The sequence below is a fragment of the Anomalospiza imberbis genome, chromosome 3, assembly GCF_031753505.1.
Source record: "Anomalospiza imberbis isolate Cuckoo-Finch-1a 21T00152 chromosome 3, ASM3175350v1, whole genome shotgun sequence".
Taxonomy (NCBI): Eukaryota; Metazoa; Chordata; class Aves; order Passeriformes; family Viduidae; genus Anomalospiza; species Anomalospiza imberbis.
In genome coordinates this window covers 90641139-90663797 of record NC_089683.1, presented here as the reverse complement: position 1 = coordinate 90663797, position 22659 = coordinate 90641139, and the positions used below count along the sequence as shown (strand labels likewise).

At 36.4% G+C, this 22659-nt stretch overlaps 1 protein-coding gene across 16 annotated transcripts in view; it reads right to left on the bottom strand.

Moving 5' to 3' along the window:
* The window catches only part of USH2A (usherin), a 392736-nt gene that overhangs the window by 324383 nt on the left and 45694 nt on the right, over nucleotides 1-22659 (bottom strand). For 12 of the 16 annotated variants that reach the window (XM_068185676.1, XM_068185675.1, XM_068185673.1 and 9 more), the window contains 8 exons: nucleotides 18597-18732; nucleotides 16957-17020; nucleotides 14351-14645; nucleotides 12910-13094; nucleotides 9640-9861; nucleotides 8250-8343; nucleotides 1127-1322; nucleotides 218-348 (listed from right to left, as the gene is read on the bottom strand). In XM_068185676.1, the coding sequence (XP_068041777.1) occupies nucleotides 218-348; nucleotides 1127-1322; nucleotides 8250-8343; nucleotides 9640-9861; nucleotides 12910-13094; nucleotides 14351-14645; nucleotides 16957-17020; nucleotides 18597-18732 (1323 nt within the window). Of the gene's footprint in view, nucleotides 1-217; nucleotides 349-1126; nucleotides 1323-8249; nucleotides 8344-9639; nucleotides 9862-12909; nucleotides 13095-14350; nucleotides 14646-16956; nucleotides 17021-18596; nucleotides 18733-22659 lie in introns of those variants that run through there. The other 4 variants (XM_068185678.1, XM_068185689.1, XM_068185687.1 and 1 more) reach the window with 4 other exon arrangements.

Genomic DNA, 22659 nt, shown 5'->3' with positions numbered 1-22659 from the left:
CTAGATGAGTAAGTCTTCATCAGTACATTTCAAATTCCTCTCTGTTTTCTCAGCTTTCAAATGTCTGATGTAAGTCAATTATCATTTTGAAAAGGCTGGACTTCAGAATATTTTTTATATAGACTAGTTACCATCTGAATATACTTTGTAAAATCTTATGCCTGTCTACCCGGCTGATTGAAATGTTTTCTCCTTTTTCTCTATTAAGGCTACTTACACTATCACACAAGAGGCTCCTATTTTTGGTGCCTGTTGCATTACAGTCGCAGGGTTTGCAAACATCGATGGCTGAAAGATCTGCACCTGCTTGTCTGTAATGGAAATCCTTGCACAGCTCACAGTTCTTTCCTGCATGAAAGAAAGGTTATGCATTATGGCTTCCAATTCATTAAAATTAGCTGTATAATTCAAAATTAAAGACTATTCCTTTGAGAGAATTCTATAATTTTCAGGACGTCCATTTTAATGCACCTTTCATCTCTACCTGCCAATTTAGTGATCCAGAGCATATGAAACAATGAACCTGTTACAAACTATGTTTTACTCCATTAAACTTCCATCTGTTATATAATACCACACTTATATAAAAGCTGTGCTATGCAAATGCCTATACATTTTTTTTGGAAAAATCGAACCTGAAACTTTTCTTTTTTATCTTTACTAGATAAAGCCAAGAAAACTGAAATAGAAGAGAATTTTTTAAGTATTCAAATCTACTTCCTAGATTGAATAAAGAGATTTATTCAATAAGCAAGAAACTGACATCAGAGAGAAATCGGACAACCTTTTTAGGCATTGTCTGTTAAACTGTTCCAATAAGATTATATTTTGAATTTAAATCCTCTAGCACATGTAATAGGAATGACCTTGAAACTATATATTTTAATTATTTATTGTATGTGTTTTACGTGAAAGTTTTTATACAAGATTGGATTAAATTTTACAGTATTTTCCTATGGCTTAAGAGTTGACACCAGTGTTGTTACTGCACTATCTGAGTAGTTTAAAAATACATATACATGAGAATTTATTGGACTCTCAGCCATAGAGCATTACTAATTTCAGCTGACACAAGACTTAGTCAAAAAGGAACTGTAAAATAAACAATCCATTCTCTTTGACTTACCAGCTGTGTTGTGCTGACAGTTAGCACACACTCCACCACCGCCTCGGTGGTGTTCCCAAGGAAAAGGATCCATTGCTAAGTCATAGTGGCAGCTTTCTGCATGGCCATTACACTGACATGGTTTGCAATTATAGGCATGAACTTGGTCACCTGGATGGAAAGGCTTGTCATTGTACAATGGCAAACAGCGATCACACTGAAATGAATCAGAAATAAAAGAAAATGCTGCTTTTTAGACATGAATATTTCTTCACCGCACAAGTTTCCTAATATAGTCTCTATGTCATATTTTTTCCATGTGTTTTCCCCAATTTAAATGTTAATAATATTTGGCTTAGAGAAAAAGTGAGAAAGCATCAAGGGATATAACAAACCCAACATTTTAATTATTATTTTAACATTTTAAGGTAATTTTAAAAACAGAGTAAAACCAAGGAAAGTGAGCAGAAGAGCAACATTTTAAAAATTTAGATACTCAACACAGGCTAATGTCCTGAGATTCCAATTCACTTAAGCCTTGAAAGATGTAAAATGGTGCTTGCTATGTTTATGGCACAGAAGACATTCACCTAATCCATCCATTTGGATGCATATTAAACAATGTGTGTTCTTGTAGTTTCTAATGTTGTAATAACTGTAGTTTTACAGTTGACCTTGTGAGTGAAACAAAAGAAACAAAAGATATTACAATCATAATTTCTGTCTTTCAGAAGGAACTTAAATGCTTCAAAATAAGTTGCTTCTGTTACATATTTGGGCAACTATTTTCTTTTTTGGGTAACTTCCTTCTTAATCTTGAGAAGCATGCTCATCTTTCCCTATGGTTGTTATTCCAAGCAATATTATAACTATTTTCACTTTTTAGTATGTCTATATCACCTATACACTGAAAACTAGAAAATTGTATTGAAGTTTCTAAACTGTTTCACTCACAGCTAATGCCAGCAAAGCATCATCTGTGTGTAAAACAATCTGAATTAAAAAGCATAAGCTTAAGATAGTCCAAGAATTGCAGACCAGTCACAAACTATAACAAAAGCCACTTGGGAGAGAAAATTAAATCACAAGAATATATGTATTGAAATTTAGTTTGAATACACTAAATAAAAAGTAAGCAATAAGATAGGAATAATAACTGCACCTTTTTCTAATCTGTTAAAAACAAACCAAAAACACACAGTATAACCACAGTAAGAGAAATAAAGGGGTTTTCAGGATGAAAATTAGCAGGGTTTCACTTGAGACCTTGAACTCTGGCCTTTGTTTATCAGAGCAATCGCTGCCTAATTGTGATTATCTCACTTTAAATGCACTAAGTGCAACACCTTGACCATAACTCTTCACAAGTTACACAGCTCTAACTTATTCAAGTCCTTCCCTCATTTACATCCATGTCCCCTCTCTCTCCACATTGAGAAAAATCAACATTACACAGCACCTAACAACACAAGACAAGAAGGTTCATTCAGGCATGGCACAGCTTGGGAAGCACAACAAAGAAACAAGCTACCAGCCATGCTATCCTGCTCATGCAGCTCCCTCCTCCCAGCATGTCTATGGAAATATGTCCTCCTTGAAAGGAAAATAATGCAGGAATAGCTATCAACCTGCCAGCCCTGAGTTTCCATTTGTGCATGGCCAGCCACACAGCAGCTGAAAGCATTCATCATCTCATTTTAGATTTAATCTTGGATCAGTTACTTATGCACACCTGTGCTTGCACCTATTGTTGAATGTCACACAGGCACGAAGGTGTATGAGAGAAAAAGATGGCATCTGACATAGCAAGAAGCCTCTTTGAAACATTTCTTGTTGTGTGACTTTTAAAACTTTGACAAAACTTTTAAAAATCATAGAATTACTAAATTTGGAAAATACCTTTAAGATCATCAAGTTCAACTATTAACCCAACACTGCCAGGTTCACCACTAAACCATGCAAGCCACATCTACACACTTTTTAAGATTTCCAGGAACAGTGATTCCATCACTTTCTCTGGGTAGCCTGTTCCAATCTCTAGCAAACCTTTCACTGAATAATTTTTTCCTAATATCTAATCGAAACCTTCTCCAGCCCAATTTGAGATTATTTCCTCTTGTTCTATCATTTGTTACCTGGGAGCAGAGATTGACTTCTCCCATCTACAACCTCCTTGGCAAAAAAGAAGTCATTCAGAAGTTGGCAGTGAGTATGAAATGTTTGTTTTGCTAGCAGTTGTCACACCTGCATGCAATAAAAATGGGCACTGGACCCCTACATCACCCTGCTTTTTTTCACACCCCCAGGCCTGAACTTTCACATTTGGTAGCACTATGATGTACATGTTGCCATCTTCAGGTCTTCATTCACCAAATCTGAACTCTGTATTTGTCCAAAGCATAGTAGATGAGAAGTGCAAACCAAGATTTGGGCTTTGGTTCTTTGGCTACCGCATATAAAATGAATAGGTACATTCCCAACATTAGGTACGTAGGTACATTTCCAAAAGCCCATGGCAAGGTCTAGCAGCAGATTTACAAAGAATGTTAATGCTTAACAAAACCAACATTTTTCTGTAACTGCAACACCCAGAAACATGCAGAAGTCCTTATTCTCAGTTACATCTAGGCCCTTCAGAAAACATCTTAAATATACGGTTTTCCCTACGGTCAGTAACAAACATGCCTTCTTGATATCTGAACTTCTCACCATCTGTGAAAAGTTTCCTGAGAAAACATAACATGGAGCCAGGTGGCCAAACTACTAAGCCTTATTTGGCCCAATTCATTAGTCTAAAACAATTAAAAACTGATTTCCAACAATGCATTCAAGATATTTTCTTACTAAAATTATTATAAAAAAATTAAAAGCACACTCCTATAAGCACTACTTTTTCTCTCTTAATATTTGTACTGTAAGAAGAAAAATAACCATTATGCTAAAATTTATGACAGAGAATCTTGTATATAACTAATGACAAAAATGGAAAAATATATCACTTGAAGTATACTTATGGTATCACCTGTGGCTTGAGCCTAAGCCTTTATGTACCAAGTTCATTTTAGGCCCTAAGAGTTCTGAGGACAGTGCCTCTGAAGAAACAGTCAATAAATATCCAAAGAAATACTTCAGACAGCAACAGTAACAACACTTTAAAACTTGCAATAAATCATTATTAACCAGAACCTTTTATTCCAACACTTTTTAAATACCCCGTTGCTTGCCTCTCAGTGGCATTCTTTTATATAGATATGATTTTATGTGGAATTAATTCCTTTTTTCCTTTTTGTAACCTGTGTAGGAGTTTGCAGCCTACTCTGAAAGCTCAGTTGTAATAGTGTACATACACACCTATAGTACTTATACACATGCCTTTTTAATACACATTATCAAAAGTACACCATTTAAAAATCTGATGAAGTGACACCGAGGTTTGAATGCCACCTTCTCAGGCATTTTGAAATGCTGACTTGTCTTTGAAAAGCTCTATTATGTATAGCACCCATAAGTGCTCTTTAAGTGTTGACTGTAATGGGATAATTAATCATATACAATTCTTTCCTTCCTACAAGACCCTCTTCTGTACCCATCCACTATGCTTTACTCAATTGCATTTCCTTAGCCAAATAAATATGGCTTCTATGGAATGTCTATTCCAGAGAGCTTTGCCATGCTCTAAAGACAGTCTTAATTTCCTCCTGGCTTTCACCAGCACCCTCACTAAAGCATTTGTATATCTACCAAAACTACACATGAACTACATCTGTCTCTTGTCAACTCCCCAGTTATCAAAGAACTTTTAAACTTAAAAGTCAGGTTTTACTAGAAGAAGAAAAAAAAAACCCACAAAAAAAAATCCCCACACAACAAAAAAACACAACCAAAATTAGAACACTAAGTGACTCTAAGGGACCAAGGAAGACAGAACAGAAATGAAAGGTGTCTTATGGGGTTCCATCCCAATGCTCCATGTAGCAAAAATTGCATTTTTTGCTGGCTTACTTGTTTCTGCAAGTGAGAACTCTGTTATTGAGTGTACTGTCGTTAATATTACAGCTCCTCTTGTACTGTTTATGATTAATTCCAACATATAACATGATATAGATTGACCTTTAACTAAGGTTTACATAGATTCTTCTGTAACAATATGAAACATCTTACTTATTCAATCCCTGATAAAACAACATATGCCATATCCATTTTTCAGACCTCAGATGTTTAAAACCATTACGGAAAAGTCTGAAGACCTGAAACCTTTACTGCATCCAGTCAATCTCTCACTTCCATTCATATCTTCTCAAGCATTTATCAGAGTGGTTTAATTTAAATTTTCTTTTCTATTATGCTTTCTATAGTTATTCCTGTATATTTTGCCATTACCTTTCTCTATTAAGTTCTATACAGTTGATTTAAAAGAGGCTCTGAGGTTGCAATGTAAGGGTAACCTTGCTTGACTGTCTTGTTCTTTTATGGGCTGTTTCCAGCTCATTATGTGACAGCTTGGAAAGTTTTTGAACATACTTTTCCTTGAGTCTAAAAGGTAATATTTGCATACAAACGTTACCAAAATCTGGACTCCACCCTCGGTCCCTCAGTTCCCATTTGTAAAAGGAAGCGCAATCTCCCAAAGCTGGACCCAAGGCATTTAGAGAACAATTTGTAAATGAATATTTTTTTCATAAAATGAGAGACAAGCTTTGTGAGGCTTAATTTCCTCTTTTTTTCATAATCTGACCCCTCAACATCTGCAAATCATTCTTAAGCAACCCCTTCTTCCCATCATCTCAGATTTCATAGCAACATATTTCATCATCATTCTTCACCAAAAGGGAACTCAAGGGAAAAAAATTCCCTTTGGTATGTCAGATTTCATAGCATAGTGATGCAAATACCTAAACTAAGATTTCTATTTGTAATATTTATGCAGATTTTTCATTTCTGGTATTGCTTTGCTGCCCAACAGATGTAGCCAGATGTATATGCCAGATAAATTCAAGACAGTAATTTTAGCTGAATTAAATGTAAATCTGACAAGGACATACTCTGCCATACATAAAAATCTTTGAGGATCTCTGATTTCTAGTACAAGATATTGAAAACACCCACCCTAAAGCCAAAAACTTTCTTATATCCCCTCAGTGCAGTGACTTACTCTCTGCTAACACAGAACTTACGTTACTGTGTTAAGAACTTAAGTTTAAAAAAACCCTGCTTGCTGATAGTGCAATTTCTTCTCAAAAATATTTTCTTTTTCTCTACCAAAAAAGTTATATTTGGAAACGTGCTTTATCAAATGCTTACTTAAACCAAAAAAATATACAAATAAATAAATTTATTTTTACATTTCCTAATTTGCTGGGGTGGGAGCCAAAGAAACAGGTGTTAATCTATCAGAGTTTTATCATTGCCAGTGATAGTCAAAAATCAGGTTGGACTTTCGTTTTGCATTTAAGTGTTAGTCTTACCAAAAGAAAAAAAAAACAAAATCTTTAAGCTGTTTGGATTCCAAGTAAATCTTTGATAAAATTCAAAGTAGTTAGTGATACATTTCCAAATACTAATTCTATTACTACTGCTATTTTATTTCATATTTAATAGATACTGACATGGTTATTAAAGAATGAGAAAAATAATTAAACAACATCCTTATAGTACTCTGAATTAATACAGTTAATTCAAGCACTTCAATTATGGTTTCAATGCATACAATGTATCAGAGATGTGACACTCAGTGGAACAACCCATTAACATTGACAGGAAATATCTGATAAGGCAGATACATCATTAAAATGTATTTGGTTTGTTTTCACAAGGTAGCATAAGTCTTGCAAGAGTGCTTGGTGAACTTCCAGACCTTATTAAATATTTATAATTAATACTTACAAAGTAACATTTCACAGTGTGTGTTCTAATTAAAGGGACACTGTCAGATTGAATTTTTTTTCCTAATTCGACCCATCTAAAAACTTGAAATTTCTGTTCAAGTCCCATTTAGACTGTAGATCCTACAGTTCTGCTTAAGAAGTGAGAAAACTCAGATCCCCTATGAAATTTTACAAAGATCTTCCACACAATCATGAGCACTGTATCAAATGCTCTGAGGTTACTTCTCCTCGCTCTGTTCCTGCAAGCACAGACTGCTTGGGGTTTTTTTTGATGTGTGATTAGTCTTCCCTTTGTGACTGCTGTCGCTATTCCATATAACCTCTTCTTAATTTTTAGAAAGGCTATTTCCAAAAGGCATAAATGTAGCAAGAAATATATCATGTACTCACAATGGAAATCTAACACTCAGTGAGATTGAGGGATTCATTCCTTTGATGTAGCTCATTTTTTCTTAACCTCAACTTATTTTCCTTTTTTTTTTTCTTTTGAGATAAATAATTAATCTAGGGAATCTTTTCTTTGAGCAAGTTTTTTTTACTCATACATCACAGTTCTGCTTGTGTCAAATTGTATGTGAAAAGCTTCCAAGAAAACCAAAGGCTGCATGAAATAATTGAAAAGTGGTACCATTGAGCTCTCCACCACGTATTTATCTAGAATACCATGACTTACAATATTTACCTATTGCCCATTTTGGTTCTTCCCTGGTCAAGAATTATAAAACAGTTAGAATCACAAATGAAAATTATAATTTTGCATTTATGGTAGTTTGGATTGCATTATGGACCACTTAAACTGTTTCCTTTCAAATGAAACTAAACTGGTAGCTAAACTCCAGGACTTTGCCTACTGCAGTCCACCTATTGAATGGGTCTGGAGTCCATAGGAGCAGACTAAAATTACCATAGAGTAGTACCTTCACCCTGCAGGACTCTTGCTACAGCAGGCAGAGACAATCTTTATTAGATGCTCACAGTCTAATCTCAGGTTTGCATCTAATGTTTGAAAGTGGTATAATCTCTAACAAGAAATCAAATCCCTGAACACAACACTCCTGATGGTCTACGATGGAATGGCTTTTGGTGAGGGTGGAGAGTGGAATACATAGTTTTCCTTAATTGATACAAATCTGCCACAGAAAGTTTCCTTCTGAAAGACAAGCCTACACTAACACACATATTCACACTCTTTCCCAGGATGGAAATCCCAATGTTGAGGCTGTTCATAGGGGGTATAGACAGATGAAGGTGTGACTCACGTTATTTCCTTCTGTATAGCTTTCCTTGACACACAGGCACCTGTATGGTTTCATAGCTGTGTCACAATCATCAGCATGGCCATGGCAATTACACCTGAAAGAACAATAGGTGGTGTCAAAAGTTAGAACATGAAAACACATCTGTGCAAAAATACATTACACAGTCACAAAGTCAATTTTGTGTATTACATAGTCTGGTTCTTTATTAAAAACAAATAAATGTTACCAAAGAGAATATTCTTGGGTGCAGTAAACTACAAAAGACTATTTCACTCAGTATGTTTTTAAGCATCAACAATTGCTCTTCAAGAAAATAAAAACCAGCATGTAGAAGAGCTACTCTTGCCTTATACAATATGTAATGAAATCTGTATTTCAGTATGTAACCTTAATATTTAAAATTTTATTACATAAATTACAATTATTCATCAATATTAAAATTTGCAGTGCAGCTCTAGTTTTTAAAGAAATCTTAACCACATCAGGAATAATTTTGAATTTTAACCCATTTTATGTCCAGTAAAATTTCCATTTCTTGCTAAAATAAAATCTGTATAGAGTCTTAATTAATAGTCAATAACCATACCACTCTACCTGAAAGGCCGCTCTTCTGGAGGCATGACGCAGCTTTGCAAACTACAGCTGAAATTATTTTACTCTTACATCATCACCAAGGTAAAGCTGTTTTAGTAAATGCATTATCATAATACCTCTAAATCAATATCAAATATATTAAAAAGATAGAAAATTTTAAAAGTAAACGTGACTTCTAACAGGGTGCTTTCTCTCAAAATGAGAACTACCAAAATAATTTCAGGAGCAATAATACTTACAAATCTTCACCATATGCTTCTTGGAAACTATTTCATTGCCAAATATGCATATTATTTCCAGGGAATAATTAGTCCCTTCATAAGACAGCACACTTATCATATACAATAAATTTGTCAGTCAGAGATAATACAACAGTTTCACTGACAGCTACCCTATTTTGAAAGGAAAACTCCAAATAAAACAACGAATGAGCTCTGCATTGACTGTTAAAATTGCCATATCTGTGAATCTATAGCTTGGAAGAGTTACTGAAATAAAGCACAAGCTATTGTTTCAGTCATAAGCTTAGAGGCATTGGTAATTCCAAGGAAAGGATTGCTTTTGACAGATTTGTGTAACAATTACTTGTAAAATAAAATTTGAGCAAAAACAGTTTTACAAAACAGTATACCAGTCATTTCCAACTTGATACACTGCTTCAGACCAAATTCCTTTCTCGATCATACACCTAAAAGCAAACCAAGTTGATCAAATTTTAGGCAGGTCCTTATATGCTGTGCAGAGCTGTTACAGTTAGAGACATTGCTGGATGTGGGAAGAGTCACGTAACACTTACCTTCCACTGACTGTAACTTCATTAACTCCATAGTACCTATGCCTAAAATTTACCCAAGGTTCATTAGTGTGATACTGGCCACGGAGATGAATCCTCACTTGTGTAGCTTTTACAAATTCTTGAAGAGATGGAGTATTATAAAAATCATTGTAACCAGGTCGGTGATTTGGTTCCGGGGTAAGAACACTGAAAGTTAGATTACCACGAGAATATGGTGTAAAGCTGTTTAAATAGAGAGGAAAACAAATGAAACTCAAAATATTACATATTTTACAGATTCTAGCCCCTAACATACTGTTTCTCAGAGAGGGTCTCAGCTGTAAATCTGTAAATAGTGGTTTCATGCTTTCTGGGTAAAAATTCTTATGTCAGTGGATTCCCAGTCACCAGAATTCAAGATGGGGGAAAGAAATGTCCTCTATATGTCTGTTTTGTTCTAAACTATCATGCTCTTCTCCAGACTCAAAGTTTCCAATTAAAAGTAAAGCCTTTACCTGGCAACTTCAAAATATGATTAAAGTGTGACTGAAACAGTGTCACCTGCACACGTTTTCAAGAAGTTTAACACACTCTCCTTGAGAAACACAGGCTAGGCTTGAACCACATAAGGAAATTATTCAGATGACTAACACAATAATCAAGAGGCTTACATTGTTAGTAATGTACCTGCTAAACACAGAAAAAACATACAGAAACAATTATTATATTTTGAATTCCAGAGTCACAGGACCATATGACCTACTCGTCTGAGTGAGCAGAGTTAGAAACACATGCTATCTTCCAGCAAGTGAAGGGCAAGATAATTTAATGGAAAGCAGTAAGATTGAGAGTAAAACTGCATATTTAAGCCCAGGAAGGGGAAAGACAACAATCCTGAGAATTCAAGTAAAACAGAGTAAACAAATAGATATAAACTGCACGTTTGCACAACTTGGTATGAATCATGTCATGTTGGTCTATGTACTAGGCAGAGTTTAGCCCCTGGAAGAGAAAAGAATGTCTGCTTATTTGCACACCTACATGGGATCATTAAAAATAGGTATCCCTATTTTTATTATACCTAATAGGTATATTATCACCTGGCACCTGACATGCAACACTCAAAAAATGTCACTTCAAAATATGTCAGTTTCTGAAATATGAGATTTCTAGTTAGGCTAGGTCTGCTGAGTCAAACTCTTCTGTCTTTGAATTTCCTGTGCTCCTAATCCAGGTCAGCGCTTCACAAAAATCTCAGTGGAATATATCTGTTTCTCTGGGTGATTATGTCTTCTCTTTCCCTCTACAGAAAACTAAATAAAGTGTATTTCTTCCATGGCATATAGAACTGTAATGGAAATGTTTAGACAGGTACAAACAGGAGATACACAACACCATGTTGGTATGGAAGCATCAGAAGGAACAGCAGAAAGACTGTAAGGCAGATGGCAACTAGATAAGCAGGTCATCAAGATTTTAGGGCATCTACATGCAGTTTCTCAGGAAAACATAGGAGATTCTAAAATAAGGGTCAGCCAATATTCAGACTAAGCAAAGATTCAAGCCTCTGATAGGGGGATAAAGGACAGTGAGCAACTCCTAACTTATATAGGTGGTACAGGATGGAGAAACAAAAACCCTTATAACTTATATCACTGAAACAAGAACCATCAAGTTATCGTAAAGATTTCAAAACCAAGGTCATTTGTCTTCTATGTAAATCCAGGGAATCCTGGATAGACCACTAGGACACTGGTGTCTAAATCCTGGAATGACAATCTGGACATGTCTTGGCAGATACAAGTTTGTGGGTATGAGAGAAAGAGAGAGAAACAAGTTTTGTTTTACAATAAAATTCTCCAGGGAACTCTGTAACACTGCTCACATAAATTTAGAACTTTCTTTCAACAGTAAGTCCTCTTTGAGCGCACAGAATATTCACCAATATATGTCTTATCACTTAAAGCTTTCTGTACATCATCTGTATCCAAAAATTATTCATTCGCATCACTTCTATCTCATTTACAATTTAATTGAAAGGGAGAAGCTGTGCTGATTAGAAAACATTAATGGAAACAGTCCATATTTAATTCCTCAGTTCTTTTTGAAAATTACACAAATATATATTTTGGGGCTGAAAGTGGTATTGCACCTCACTTTGGTTATTTAGCCAAATACATTTGTCTTACTTAAGATATTTCCCTTCTCCTCTACCCTCGGCTTTAAAGATCAGCAATAAAGCTCAGATTCCTTTGCAAAAGAGTGGTGTAACTCAAATGACTTTATGCTCCTCTCCTCAAAGTTCTGAACTCCTGGAGAACAGACAAAGATGTTGACACTTGAAAAGTCTTAGAAACTTAGCAAAAGTGGGAAAAAAAGGCAAAGTACCTACAGCACCTGGAAATGTATTTTCTTACTGACTTCCAGCCAAGTACTAAACAAGTCTAATGCTGACTGGCACCTGAACTCAGGAAAGAGATAATGCAGTTGAATATATGTATAATATATATAATGCGGCAAAAGTTCAATTATATATATATATATGTGTGTGTGTGTACATACATGCATGTGTGTGTGTAATATGGTAACATATTAACTATTATATACATTATTCATTATATTTATTAAATGTATATATTCTATATTATATAGCTTTTAATTTTCACATGTTAATTGACAGTAAAAGGGCTTGCAACATATTTCTAAATGGTAATAACACTTCTTGCCCCTCTTCCCACAGTTTTATATCGCTTCTTGCTTAGAAAGATGAGAAAGCTTCAAGACATCATTTTCAACTCATTTCTTATATGTGTTGCATAACACTAGCAGGGTTGAATGACTGGCTTTTGTACTTCAGTCTGGCCTCTTTCCTAGGCTTCAGAACAAGTTGTCTTCCCAGAGATCAGAAGGTAGACTTTCACATTCACTGGACAGCTTAGAACAATGTTCTATCAGTACCTTCCTCCACTTATCCTCTCAGTGTTCTGCAATTCTGCTGACAATAGCCATCAAAACACTAACATGTAACATTTTGAAACTCTGCCTCAAAAATAACAGAGGAATCAATTGACTCACACTCATAAATTATTAAAATCCGATAAAAATTACAGAAGACTTTTTGGCAATTTTGAATTGAAAGGTCATGTTTAGGATCTTTGATATATTCAACAGTCCAAAACAAATGACTGTACCAAATTAAAAGATTCTATCTCATTGGGACATAGCAATGAGCTGTGACAGGATGTTACCTGTTCAAACCATCTGTATTATGCAGATAATACCCACTCATACCTATGCATTTGGAGACAGTTGACAGAGTCTGGTTTTTCCAGGGATCCATTGTTCTCCATTTCAAAAATACTGCAATTTCTAGCAAAATATTGCCAGTCTTCCCATTCTAGATCATCTCTTTTTTTCCTTTCAATTTTTATTGCTTCAGGGTGTGGGCTAAAGAACTGCAATACAATATAGAATACCTACAAGAAGATAAATTTATGAACTGATATTAATGGCTAAGTTGTAAAACAATGAGAATTTAAGCCTTTTTTTTTTAATGTAACTATACAGTCTCCTTTACCACTCATAGACAGAAGCAGCCATTGTTCACCCTGCATATTCCCAACTAAAGCTAGAGGGAACCTTTTTTGTTGAACAAGCTCTTTGATTTCTCAGACACTATCAGACAACTACTGAACTACTGCATCAGAACTTCACTTTTTCTCAAAGACTGTTTGAAAATGCACTGCAAAGTCAGGTCCACGATTTGTTACAGACATGTTATTTCAGTAAAAATGAAAGTTGTAACTTTATGTTGCCAAGCATTTGCCAAGTTGTTTCTCTGATAGCAGGTAAATTTTTGTTTAATTCTCCATATTTTTACTCAGAATATCATCAGATACCTGTATTGTTTCAAAGAACACTTCCCTCAGCACACTGCTTAAGCAGAAGTGTGTGTATCAAATAAGCAAAAGTCAAGAATTTCACATTCATTTGAAATCACTTTCAACCAAACGACAAATGTTTACGTATGTAGCCAAAGCCTGCCATCACATTCTTTCCCTACTCACCATTAATTAAAAAAGAGTAGGCCAGAAAGAATATACAGAAAATTGGTGAATTCCCTATTGTGAATGTAGCCCCAGTTCTGATATGTCCCTCTTTCCAAGACATTCTTCAAGAGCCTAGTGGAGGATTTAGGAGCAATATGGCCTCTTCAATAACTACACCTGCTTATCATTTTCTCCTTTCATATTCCTTGGGAGGCTAATCTATCACCTGCAGAATATCTACAAACAGAAACACCCTCTAATATGTCAATGTGCTTCTGCTACATTAAATTTCATTTGTCTGCAGTCAGTTTTTAACCAGCAGGTACAAAACAAGCACCTTAAGTGTTAATAGAAATTAAAATAAAAGTTGAAATTTACAAAAGTGGAATTAAGAGACAACAATCAGTTTCTAAATATTGGTGCTTTCACACAGGATATCTACTCTTGGACTCTAGATTACTGCTGGTTAAAACAGGCACATCAAAAGAGAATGCCAAGAACCATAATGCATTCTGTTGTCTTTTGTACTGGTATATGCCAATAAAGGAAATTTTCTTCCTGGTCCTCTAAGGATAACATTTTAAAACATATGGTTTGAATATCCTCAAAATTGCAATGCAATATCTATAAAAATCTTTTCTTAGTTTTGTTTTAATAAATGGCAAATGGCATCTTCCCATTACCTGATACTGTCCATTTTGTAAATCTATTGTGATTGAAACACCACGATCCAGACCTGCAGTATTAGCAAACACAGATGAAATCCAGGTGGTCCCAATGTCATTATCGTTGATATAGTGGAGAGGATGGGCTTCTGCATCCAGCCTTAGCACCCTGTCATTAGTGGTATCATCTGCACCATTAGGGATGCAGTACCTCTGTATCAAAGGGTGCACTCGGGGATGACTTCCAGGACAGCGGCACTCAGACTGGGTATGAAGATGAGGGAATTTTCCAGAGAATACTTCCAAAATGTCTCTGTCACAGTATAGAGAATAGCAATTACATACAAGACAAGAACAAATGCCACTTTGTGCATCTAGGCTCATAGATTAAACAAAATTCAGTTTAGATTACAGTAGAAGCCCTAAACTCCTGATGTAAGCTCCTAAGAATGGGGCACTCAGCTAGGAGTGAAGGCTCCCCCCAAGGTCTCTACATTATCAATGGTAGGAATAGGCATCTTCAGAAAATATCTGTGAAGAACTGGAGCTCCTTTCATTGCTCCACACATACAGAGTTCTTCAGACACAGGGCACCAAGGGAAAGGAGTTCTTTGGTGAGATTCTAAAGCTAGATAGATGAATCCCACCATAGACGTAAGAAGAAAAACTCTTAACATTTTATTGCAGCAATAAAATCAGTAGTCTGGATCCTGTTCTTAAACACACCATTGTGTCAATGTGCTGCCTATAACCACAGTAAAGTTCAATGTTTGCACTCTAGCCCTCCCAAAAGACCAGCTTGAACAATATCATATTGTACCTTAGGAAATCTGGATAGAAATATTTTCACTTTTAACTAATTTTTATGAAGATGTCCACTTTTTAAACTGCAATCAACCTAGTCATGTCAAATAATTGAGATAACTTCAGTCCCCTCTGACATCAGCAACTGCAATAAATATGAAGGTAGGTAGGCAGGCAAGCAAGAGATATATGGATTACATGGACAGTTCTTTATCTGCACATCACTGATATAAACGAAGGATTTTGTGAGTCTAGAAGAGACTGAATTTTTGTATTTAAACCTTGTAACTTTTCCCATTTTCCTATTATATCAGTAAGAACATAATTTTCTGTGCTTATTAAGCAGATAAATACTTGCTAGCTGCCACTACAGATTCCACAGAACCCAGAGTTACAGGACTTTTTGCATATCCGTAGCCTGTATTAATTGGTATGCAGGCAAGACTTTCCTTCCCAGTTTATCCCAAAGAAACATTTTGGACCATGATATTTGTGGATATAAAACCAAATCTGGGAAGACATCAGGAGGTCAATACAGTCTTTAAAATACCTTAATTTTCAATTGTTAAGCTTTATTCATTTCACTGACCTAAATTGTAGTTCAAAAGATTTGACAAGCATTGCTCTGAGAAATACAACCAACGTGATTTTCATAAAACTTGGAATTCAGATTCACATTAATGCTTCCAATTCACAGGAGCTCAGTTCATCATAATGTCCTGCAGACAGCTGAGCTCCGAGGAAACTGCTCTACATCTTATTGAAAGACTATCATTAAGTAGCCTAAAGGTCTGCAGTCCTGAGTGTCATTGTGCGCAGCCTCCCCAGAAGCACCACACAGACAAATAGGACCTGACTACTTCTGGCCAGCCTGAAATGACTGGATTAATCCAGCATGAGCTGGATAACAAAGGTAACATCTCTTTGTAATGTGCTAGGAAGGGAGGCTGGAGGGCAACAGAAATTGCAGTGGCAACAGTAATTTGGCCTCAGGAACACAGGAAGTCAAAGCAATTGCCCAGGGCTCTGTGGGCTGAGGTAGCTGCGTCATTGGTGGCTTACGGTGACAACCTCATCTGGAGGGCAAGGGACAGTGGCACCTCGAGGCAGGGGTGTGTGCGTGGGGCAGGGGAGCACCAAAAATACCCAACATGGATACCGTGGGGAAGTGAAACCAGAGGAAGGCAACAGCTAAGCACGGGGAGCCAATACTCCAGCCACAAAAGCCAGCATGCCAATCATTTGGAATGCCTGTCCTCCTCATCAGACTGGGATCTGAGTGGTCCAGTTTTGACCCTGTAGCTCCCTTCCTTGCCCTACAGTTTACACGGAGCTTGGAGGAAGCTTAGCAAGTCTTATCCAACAAGACTAAGCTTATCAGCACACACTATTATGACAGAATTATGATGACTAGGTAACACCTAGACAGTTCATAAGCATTGAAATCTAGCAGCTGGATCTACTCTCTGCAGAATACATACTAAGTCAGGTTGTAGCAAGGACAACAATAACAAGGAGAGCACATATTTATTACAGTGTTTTGTTTCACTACATATATACTACTTACACCACTACATACATCAAGCCTATTTAAGCAACAGTTCAAAAGCAAAACACATTAAGTTGTTGAATTTATTTCAACTCAAGATTTCTTAGATTAAAGGTAATCTTTGAAATGAGGCTCAGGGAACTACATCGTCACAAGCAATTATCTAAAGGAAACATCTGAAAAGCACTACACTTTGGGAAATAAGCATATTGTTATCTACACTTCCTTCTCACCACACTCTTATTTTGCTACAAAAATAAAAGTTCTTTACCTGTTTGTAAGTGCCACTGAGTAAAATCGAAAATCTTGCATTCTTCCAACAAATTGCTCTAAACCTGAGGAAATATACTATAAATAATCTATTGAGCAGAAGGCAGCTTGGCACTGCATGAGAGCACCTTTAATTCAGCACTCAGAAATCTCTCTTGCACAATTACCCCTCCTGAATGAAACCATCTTGGACCTGGACAAAACTATAGAGGGCAGTGACTTAATTTTTTTTATAAAAAATAATGATTTATAATAACTTTATAAGAACATTTTGTACCTATCTCTTTTCTGATTAGAGAGGTGGCACAGGGATCGGCTCATTAGACAGAAGTAATGAGCCAGTCCATGTGCCACCTCTAATTAGAGAAGAGATACAGTAGATACAACTGTACCTATCAATTTATACAATAAAGATAAAAAGCATTTTAAAATATTCCTTTCTTTTATATGATTATTAGCTATCCAGCATTCAGAATCAAAACCATAACAAAATACATTTCCAAATACAAGCTTTAAGAAATGCGGCACAGAATACTTTCTTGCCCTAAGCCACAATAAAACTGTTTATGTGACATATATTTAGAAGTTAACTTAAAATTGTGAAATTGTGCATGTTCCTGAAGAGCAATAGCCAGTGTTCTTATACCTGCAGAGCCAAGAATTAGTGAAAAGCAACAAAACATCCCCCACTGTTCTTCAATGATCATGTCACGATATAGTACATATAAAACTCTAGATGCAGATGAACAGTAAAACTCTCAGGCATTACTAGAGGCTGAAAGAGTCTCATTCTGCCATGGTTTACATGAGTATTGATAGGACCAAAGAACACAGACAGCCAGAAACCTTCAGCTCTGTTCCTGACTCTGCAGAGAGAGGAGTGCAGTCTAGCAGCCATGCATAATTCCATACTGAAACCGTTCCCAATATTTACTCAGAAAAAATATGGGCAGAAATTAGTGGAATAAGTCACTTTACATACATATTTTAGAGAATTCAGAAAAACCTACCATTATGCAGGAATACATAGATTTTTGGTAGGTGAGCATGATTTATTCTATCTTCCAGCCAATCTTTTGAGAAAGCTTTAATTGAACAATAGTGTTGTAGATGCCAGCGAACCCAGTGGGAGGAATGATGATGTCAAACTCCATTTCAGAAGGCTGAATGATTTCTTTATTATAATTATGCTATAATACATTAATATACTATATAAAAGAGGATACTAAAAATTACATGCTACTTTCTCTGTCATATCTAACTAACTCACAACTCGTGACCCTGCTCTCGAGAGTCCAGACACAGGTGGATCTGATTGGCCATCAGGCCCAAACAATCCACCGTGATCCAACCAAGCGATCACTCCAGGTAACAATTCTCCAAACACATTCCACAAGAGAAAAACAAGGAGCAGAAATAGAAATTGCTTTCTCTTTCATTTCTCTCTGTGCACCTTTATGAAAAATTCTGAGAGAGAGAGAGAAATGTGCTTGCCACACAACAGGAATTTTCTTCTGCAGTAAGGTATTACTTCTCAACATATAGATAACTTAAAATGACTCACACACTCATTTCAACCACATCATGTATATTTTACTTTGACTATTTCAGTGCATTCCACTAAAGTACTACAAGATTTACCTGTGAAGCTTTGTCCAATTTGCAGAGTACCGTCAGCATCAGTATCTGCAACTGTTCCCATAAGAGTCCTTGAATCAAAAGCTGTGTTATCATCTTCCCAGCCATTCAAGAAGAAACTAATTCGGGTGTGATGCACCTATAGAATCAATGTAAAGGGGTAAACACATGGTTTATCATGCAATCACTTTGATTTCTCTACATTTTTTTGTCTATCACTGATTAACTGATAACATTACCTCAGGCTATTTGTTGTATGTCTTTATACTGAAAGGAGTTACCTCTTTTTCATTAACAGATCACCACTTAGATGCAGAGAGTATAAAATTTCTAGAGGGGTTAAATCAAAGAAGAAACTACAGCACAGGGATCTGGTGGAGATGGAGGAGAAGAGAGAAAAAGAAGGCTGGGTGTGTTTCACAAGGTACAAGGCTGGTTACAGTTCCATCACCACTTCGGGCCACAGGCACATGTTACAGCTGTCACAGCTCTTCTCATACATCACTTCAAACAGGCCTCAAAGGGCTGCACACCATGCTTAGGATAACCAAACACAGGCCTCCAACAGCCCCCAAAACGCCTCCCTAACCCAAACATGCTTCTTCTACAAGGGCTGAAGGGAACGGCATAGAACTGCCTACATCTGCTTTACACCCACTGGGTAATTCCCTTTCATCCAGGGAACCCTTGGCTAGGAATATGCACTCAGCCAGCACCCCGGGGTACTGTTTTCTGCAAGTGCTCCCTTTCCTGCCAATTCATTTTAAATCTGAGCTAACATTCATAGAAATACTTTATGGCATTCTCTCAGCTACACAAAGTCACAAGATGCTGAGCTTTTACAAAGTTGGGTTGATTTTTTTTGCATTAGAAATGCTTAGATTTAGGTGACCCAAAATTAGGAAAAGTTTAACAATATGCGAGTGTCTTTCAGCCTTACATTATATGAAATTCAATACCCTCATTTAAAAAATCCAGGTCCACACAAAAAGAAAACCAGAAGTATTGTGGCTACAGTCATGTTCCCATTAATGAAGTTAATTATAGAAACTAAGTTGGACTTACTGAAAATTTTTATTTCAGAAAGTTTATTTCAAAAAAATTAAATTACTTGGATTTTAGCAATGCTTAGTTTGCATAAAGCTTTTTTCATGTGAAAATTTGGTAATTTTAAAATTTTGAAACACCATTTTGCTGCTGCCAATTTACAGAGCATTATTTTAATTTTGCAGGTCTGGATGCCTGATGAATCATGTCTATCAAGGTAAATAAAACTAGAGTGCTTTAGCCCATCTTGACAGTCACGCCAATCAAAAGAAAATAAACCTGAAATTATTGCTTCCATAAGAACAATAGCTATGTGAGGACATCGAAGGCTCACAAGCCAGAATAATTTTTTGTAAGAAAAGGAAAGACAGAACTTATTTACCAGTTAACAAAATACCAGCTTGAAAACCACAATATAAGCACACACAATACTGCTCTGACAATAAAATCTTTCAAATTTCAGACCAAGATAAATGGACACAATTATCTATAAATCTGAGCTCAGATGATCAGCAGCAGTGCCTTGAGCAACATGAGCCTATCAGTATTTTAAGAAACAAAACATGAAATAAGATGGAGGGGTTTGTTTGGCCTTTTTCTTGGCTTCACACAAGATTGTACAAATTAAATCTTCCTCAAACTGTACTTTCAAACATACACATGTATGCTGAGCTTTATTGCCATTTCCAGATTCAGTCAATGTTTCCCAAATATGGACAGGAATATTTATTGCCCTTCCACTGATGGAAATTTGAAGGCTATTATCATAATTACTAAGCCTTGAGATTTGTTCAAAAAGTTATTGCATATGAGTTTCACCGCTCAAAATACATCACTCCATTTTAAATTATCTTTTGTGTTGACACATCAATGACCTAAATACAACAATTTCTTTATTTAATTTTAATACAAAGCCCTCTAAACATCTGACGCCCTATTTGCAAGAGCCTAAGTATACGTATATATTGTGGTTACACTGCATTTTTTTCTGCATCACATTTTTTACAGCCTGTTACTGTCATTTGGTGTTTGACTGTTATCATCATAAAAGATACAGGCTTTTCTACTTTGTTATTTGTAGCATTATCTCATGTTTTACAACATCTTTGCACAACATGCCTGCACATGAAATATAACTAGTGAAAAGTTCTCAGTGGTATTAATGCATAAAAAAGAATGTGGTTCCATCTCTACTGTCTTTACCCAGCCAAAAGCTGATGAACAGCCAATTTTCCTTTATCACATTAGCACAGCCATGAGGGAAACACATTTGTTCTAGTCAGCTACACTAAAGATACTATTACCAATCTAACATATACATGTTTTATATCAGCAGTATTCTCAGAGTATGAGGGAGCCAACAATATATTAACACTAGCATGACAGTTTATTTAAGAAAAGAAAATTGTCTCTGTAGAGGGACAGAAGTTAGAAATGTATGGCTGAAGCTCAGTGTCACTGGTCTAATAAAGGTAATAATTCTTAAGCTTTCTTTATAGCAGGTAACACTCCTGTGGCAGCTCTGTCATATCATTCAAATAAAAATGTTGCCTTTTACAAGTTTAAGAGTACCTTTATTTTTAGTCAGATATGAAGCATGTTTCCGCTTTCCTGTTTCCACTGTAAAACATTTCTAAGGGGAATTCAGAAATGGGCATGCTCACCCCCATCAGCTTCTTGAAAACTTATTGTCTCAGGCACAGCTTTATAGGACCTAATTCTGCCTCCTCCTGTGGCAAGCAGAGTGTTCACCTCCATGCACCCCATGCTAAAATCAGGGGGTCTATTCATGACTTAAGAGCGACAGAATTGGGCTCTAAGTGACCAGGTATTTTTACTTGTTGAAAATAGGTGACTAATGACAATTTTACATCTCCCTCCCCCCTCCCCCACCACCAATCTCTTTGTATTAAATAGGATTTAGAATAGTTGGGTTTAATATAGCACATCCCCAAGGCAGCCCTAAGCACTTTACAATGCTGAATTGGATATCAGTAGTGCAGTGACTGTGTAAGGCAAAGGCAGCAGTCATTATGCATTTGGCAGTAGCTCAATGTAATGATCCCCCTGCTGGTTATTAAAGGGGGTATGAATATCTGACATGGGAGGAAAATGTAGGAGGGAAACCATGTGTGGTATAAAAAATCCCAGTGGCTCTCCACTGTGGGAGGAGAGGAGGTCTCAAAGTTTGGTGTCAGTTTAGACTGAGCTAAATAAGAAAAGGCTGGCACCAAATGGGCTGTTTGATGTAGTTATTTCAGGTCTCCTGACCATTAGCATTAAATTCCATACAATAGCATGGAACTAAAAGAACATTTTCCCTCCTGACTAGGAAAACAGGATTATTCCCCAGTTGTCCTTATTAATAATGTTCAATAGGAATTTGCCCCAAGAGACTAACAGGAGATAGGTAGGAAAGGCTGGCTTTGTGGTTGTGCAGATCACAGGACCAGAAGTCTGGGACATCAGCGCTCTAATCCCAGCTCTGCAACCACCTCATTCTCCTGTGCTTCCCCATCTGTCCGATACAGCCAATCACCTCTCAAGCAAGTGGCAAGGATTAGTTACTAAGATCCATTTGCTCAGAAACTACATCAGCACCTGCCAACACAGAACCTAATACCAACTCCAAGCAATGGAAAATCCATTGGATGGTGAACTGAGGTGGTGAAAGATACCAATACTCTTTGCTCTAATAGCACTCTTGATATGACCTGGAAGAGTTTCAAAGATGAGAGGTACTGGGCCAAAGAGCTGAGAGAAAAATTCCTTCAGTGCATCCCAAATAAGTTTACAATTCTCCAGCACAAGCAAATTATGCATCAGCGACAGTAATACCAAATAAAAGCACTTCCTAGCAAGGAAAGCTTCCCTGCCCTATGGGTCACAGAATCACAAAATCACAGTGGGGTAAGGCTGGAAGGGACAACAGTGGATCATGTGGTCTAACCTCCCTGTTCAAGAAGGGTCATTCCAAAGAATGTGTGGCACAGGATTGTGCCCATGTTATTGTTAATAA